Source organism: Vigna unguiculata, chromosome 3, assembly GCF_004118075.2.
Source record: "Vigna unguiculata cultivar IT97K-499-35 chromosome 3, ASM411807v1, whole genome shotgun sequence".
Lineage (NCBI taxonomy): Eukaryota > Viridiplantae > Streptophyta > Magnoliopsida > Fabales > Fabaceae > Vigna > Vigna unguiculata.
This window is the reverse complement of record NC_040281.1, coordinates 64,762,196-64,767,385: the sequence shown is the minus strand read 5'-3', so window position 1 is coordinate 64,767,385 and position 5,190 is coordinate 64,762,196. Positions and strand designations below refer to the sequence as shown.

Genomic DNA, 5,190 nt, shown 5'->3' with positions numbered 1-5,190 from the left:
TCCAGTATACACTTTAGATACAATATAAATGAATCATGAATCATCAATACATATAAATTGAAGTGAATAAATATTTTTTGTAAATACTCATAAGTTGGGTGGAGCTTTATTTGGGCATAATGTAGGGCTAGGTAACTAACTTCTTTATTTTTTATCAATTAATAGATAGTGCGTGTAAATTTTGTTTGAAGTGAAATATTTATTTAAAAGAAAACAGATATGATAGGATAAGAAAGGGAGATGACACTGATAAAAAACAAAAGAAAAAGAAATAAAGCTGGCAAGTGTTAATAATAGTTTTAGTTAAAAAAGTAGTAATTATAGGTTTCTTCTCCGTCTCAATTACGTTCATCTCTTCTCTTCTCTTCTCTTCTCTTAACCTAATTCCCCAATCAATCCTTTCATCCATTCTTTCCTGTGACTGTGTGTTGGGTATGTCAATCCTTTCTCCAACCTTTGTCTTCGTGTTATGTTCCCTTTCTTTTCGTTACTCAATTTTCTTTTCTAATGTTTCGCTGTTTCAGATCTTCACAGACCATGGCCAAAAGCTCCTTCAAACTTGAGCATCCCTTAGGTCCTCTTCCACTTCTTTAACTTTTCTTTCAATATTTTTACTCTGCTATTCTTAGCTGTGGGTCACGTGTTTCATCACCCTTAGTAGGGTTTACATTTAATTAGCACTTCACTTCTACCCTAGAGCTAAATTGTGTTCGTGTAATTTAAAATCGACGAGCTTTTTGTATTCTGTAGAAAAGAAGAGTTGTAGGGAAGATAATTTATCTAGATGAAAATTGAACTGATTTCCATTAAGTGTAGTATGACATCAATCGAGATGGATATTTGGTTTATTTGGAATAAAACTGAACTCTGGGTTTTTCTTTCTTTTATTCCTGGATTTAAAGACCCAATCTTTTGCCCGAGGGCAAGTTTTTTCCTCCCTTTTGGAGTTTGCATTTTCTAATAATATCTAAGATGTACTTTGTTGCATAGTTTTCCCTTTAAACTCCTGAATTCAACATTTTGTTTTTCCCTATGCCAGAAAGAAGGCAGGCCGAGTCTGCTCGCATTAGAGACAAGTATCCTGATAGAATACCGGTGGGTTTTTTTTTTTTTTTTTTTGTTTAGATTGTTTGGTTGTTTGTGTTTCTTGAGGCACTCTTGTTGAAATACAGTCATTGTGTGCAGGTGATTGTTGAGAGAGCGGAAAGAACTGACATTCCAGACATCGACAAGAAGAAGTTAGTGATCGTATAAAACACCACTTACTGTATTCATGTATATTTTTGCTTTCTCAAGGGTATTCTTTTTTCTTGAAGTTGGTTGATGCTTTCTGTAAAGATTTTGGGGCTTTCTTTTGTTTGTTGTGTCAGTAAAAATAACGTAACGGTAGTGTGGACAGTGAAAATGGACAAGTTGGAAGCAGATCAGCATCGTACAAGTGATGCTTTGTTTTTACGGTTAAAGTGAATATATTTATATTCAGTACTAGCTCAACTCCAAATATGTACAATACAACTGAACGGTGCATCTATATTTGTGACTTCAGCTTAAGGTCTACTTGGGTAAAGTTTTCCAGAAGCACTTTAGGATAAATTTCTTCAGCTAAAGGGAAAGGATTCATTCTGTTTGGTTATCATTTTTAGATTGAGCATGTGCTCTTCATGAAAAGAAAAAATTCTTGGTAAAGAGGATGCCATTTGAAGAGAGATCTCTCCCCTTTTTTCTGTTCTTTCCATGTATTTCAATTTTCACTAAAATATTTCTTTTCTTTCCTATTTCGAGTTTTAGTCCTAACTAGACACATGGAAGAGAGGATTTTCTGTAGGATTCAAAGGCTGTAAAGGAAGAGAACAGTGGAGGAAATGAGAATTCCTATCAAAGAAGGGAATTCCTCTAGTCAGGGATCATATTCGAATTTCCACGTTAGGATGGGTATCATGTAGAAATGAAGAAAGTGAAACTTCCAGCCTTTAATGGGGAAGACGTTGTGAGATTCGTCACCAGTGTGGAAACACTCTGAAGTGTAAAATACTTCAGAAGAAGTGAAATGGAGCTTTATTAGTTTGGAAAGGCTCCGTTTTTCAAGCTGATTTTGTGAGATTAAGTTAATCCCAAGTCCAAATTATTAGATGGTATCATAGTTTATCCTTGATCCCTTGTCTGGTCATCTGCGTTGCCATGCTACAAGGTAGTAGCCCTAGGCGTGAGGAAAGGTGTTTGAAAGTTGTCTTAATTGTGGTCACCCTTAGCTCACTTAGTTGTGGCTGCTTTGGAGGTGGTTGTAGCAAACTTCAAAGATATTATTTAACCCCACATCAACTAAAGATGATTTTTAAACAGAACTTATACAACTTGAATAGTCCTCACATTACCAACAAGTTTTTCAGGGTTGAGTTTATTGGTTTGCAGCTTACTCTTCCTAGCCCTGTCAACTACTTTCTGCGAAATATTTCCCTTTCTCTTTTTGTTGCATTTATAAAATATAATTGCTTAATTTAATGTAAATAATTAAATGCTAGTCACTTGTATGCAGAAGGTTATTCTATCTATGAACTAGTTTGCACCCACTTCATTACTTCGTTTAGGAAGATTTTTGCCATTGATATAGCGTTGGGTTGGACCACTATGCATAAATCTATTATTCTGTGCAGTAGTGGATTCTCACTTGGTTCTGTTTTGATGCTACAGGTACCTTGTCCCAGCGGATTTGACTGTTGGTCAATTTGTTTATGTTGTTCGTAAAAGGATCAAGGTCAGTGCGGAGAAGGCTATTTTTGTGTTTATCAATAACACATTACCTCCAACTGGTTAGTAGCCGCGACTCAAGCTGAATTATAAATTATTACGATGACAAATTCTAGTTGTACTTATAAACTGAATCTCTTGTTGCAGCCGCATTGATGTCTTCCATTTATGAGGAAAATAAGGACGATGATGGCTTTCTTTACATGACTTACAGTGGAGAGAACACTTTCGGTTCCCACTAAATTTAATAATTTATGATGAACTCTGTAAATAGATGCTGCAAGTTCTGTTGTCTATAGTCAATGCATATCCTGTTTATTGTTAATGGTATGGTTTACGTATATATTGAGCAGGATTTTCCTGCTCTTTGATTATGTGTATTGTTCTAAAAATATGAATTTCAATATATGAATTTATATTTTATGCTGACAGTTGAATTCTTTTTTTAGTGGCGGGCTCAAATTTGTAATTTTTATGAAGCTTTTAATCTGGTTTGGTTTTGGTAACGACTCAACGAGGACACTACGGTGCTTCATTGTTTTGGGGGAAAAGAGAGGAACGCCACTGATGCAGAAGAAAATAGCGACTTAGAGTAGTCCAGTGACTTCTGAGATTGGTTTTATATAACTTTTTAAAAATAATGTATTAAGCAGTTTTCAAAGAAATATTTACTTCTTTTCCAGTAAACTTTTAAAAGATTCCCAAATGTACTTTTTGAGAAGTGTTTTTATAAAGCTTCTGGAAAGCTTGCTTTGAAATGGAATTCATGTTGTTTCAGGAAAAATAAGTTGTGGTTTCGTTGTTTGAGTCATTATTGAAATTGCAACAGCTAACCAATAGCAATCAATCAATCAATCTGAAGTTTTGTCAATATATCAGACAAAGTTTCTGCACTTTATTTCTTATATATGCTGATAGTATGTTGTAGTATATCAGAAGATATTTCATAATCATATTAAATCATCTAATCAACTCATTCTCCTCTGGCATGATTTATTTGTGATTCAAGTGAGTGATAATGTCCAAGAACTAATCATTTTTGCACGGAATTGTGAGACCTCTTGTTGGATGCTTGACTTAGTAATTACTCAAGTGAAGGTTTGTACAAGTTTGATACTGGAATGGGTTGTTTTTTCCAGTAGAGCATAGTGTTTGACTAATAACTGACAATTCCTTTTGTGAACAAGCTCTACCAAAAGGAAATTTCTGAAGGTTTCAAAATTTTGTATTTTCAGAACAAATATTTCAAAATTATTTTAAAATTATTATTTTCTGATGAAAATTAGGAATTTGTTAAAAGTATTTTTAACCATTCCTTTACTCCTATCTTCTGTAATTATGTACTTGGCTCATTTCAAAAGTTGATCACATGTTTTCTTTGTATTTTAAAATAAGTTCATTTACATAAGGAAATTGTCTGATTGATCAAATTTTACATTGTGAGTTGTAATAAAATTTCATGATGCAAAAACTGTTTGAAAACAATATGATATAACGAGACTTATTTAAAGGAAAATAAAACTTCTTAACAAAGTAGATACCTTTATTTTTAACCTATTACTAATGATGCATAATTAAGCAAAACAATGACATGCTATCCTAAAAGATGTCTTAACTCGTACGCAATCAATCATGCAGTGTTAATAATGCTAAATTTAAAGAGCATCTTCCTCCATAATTAAGTAATGTCATTCAATCAACCTTAACTGTCTGATACATCTTCAATTCATTAAAAGAGGTGAAAAAAAAAGGCTACAAAACTGCTGCCATAGTGGTGAAGTAGTAGTTCACACATTATACATTAATTGGATGTACTCTTTCTTTTGCAGAGGCTTTTGAACCATTTGACACAATTTGAAGCAGTTGCTTTGACTCTGCCGAAACCACCCTTAGAACCTGAATTCTTGTTCTTTCCTGTTTCCTTCTGAGATCTTGTGACATCATCTTCCATGGCACCAATACCACCAGCACCCCATTGATCAGCCCAACTTGGAGCTTCACTTGCCATCTTTCACTGTTGTTGCCTTCACCATAAAACAATCTTAAACCTTTCAGATACGAAGAGACAAAATCTCAACAATCATTGCTACAGAACACTCTAATAGTGAGGCTTTTCTGAATTTGCAGTAGCCAACTTGAATCTTATGCTGAACGAGGGAATAATAAATTTAAGTACTTTTCTTCAAAATATGATAGATCATGAATCGGGCACGTGATCATGAATTCATATAAATTGCAAGACACATCTAATAAAATCTTTCAAATCTAGAAATACTTGGCTAGTGCATGTGGTGAAAACTTGAGACAGAAAAGCTTAAAGACAGGAGCAATACCTCCAAATGGAATGACTGAGATTTTTGATGCAGAAGAATGGTTGATGAAAGACTTCAAATTTAAAAGGTACAGAAGGAGGACTGATGGAAATGATATATATATGTATATATA

General features: G+C 33.8%; 2 protein-coding genes across 4 annotated transcripts; one reads left to right on the top strand and one right to left on the bottom strand.

Moving 5' to 3' along the window:
- The first annotated feature begins 223 nt into the window (after positions 1-223).
- LOC114179792 (autophagy-related protein 8C-like) lies at positions 224-3,176 on the top strand. 2 transcript variants are annotated; one of them, XM_028066249.1, is made up of 6 exons: positions 224-432; positions 525-574; positions 1,040-1,095; positions 1,186-1,238; positions 2,689-2,807; positions 2,893-3,176. In XM_028066249.1, exons 2-6 carry the CDS (start codon positions 538-540, stop codon positions 2,985-2,987), a joined length of 360 nt encoding a protein of 119 aa, XP_027922050.1. In that variant the 5' UTR covers positions 224-432; positions 525-537; the 3' UTR covers positions 2,988-3,176. The 2 variants fall into 2 exon arrangements, with proteins under 2 accessions (XP_027922050.1, XP_027922049.1); XM_028066248.1 differs by lacking the exon at positions 224-432 and having other exon boundaries at positions 508-574.
- A 1,236-nt stretch (positions 3,177-4,412) lies between these two features.
- Positions 4,413-5,190, bottom strand: LOC114179277. 2 transcript variants are annotated; one of them, XR_003603451.1, is made up of 2 exons: positions 5,079-5,190; positions 4,413-4,769 (listed from the first exon to the last, which is right to left on the bottom strand). XR_003603451.1 is itself a non-coding variant. In XM_028065548.1 (2 exons), the coding sequence occupies exon 2, from the start codon at positions 4,751-4,753 to the stop codon at positions 4,547-4,549; it is 207 nt and encodes a 68-aa protein (XP_027921349.1). In that variant the 5' UTR covers positions 4,754-4,892; positions 5,079-5,131; the 3' UTR covers positions 4,413-4,546. The 2 variants fall into 2 exon arrangements, 1 of the variants encoding a protein (XP_027921349.1); XM_028065548.1 differs by having other exon boundaries at positions 4,413-4,892; positions 5,079-5,131.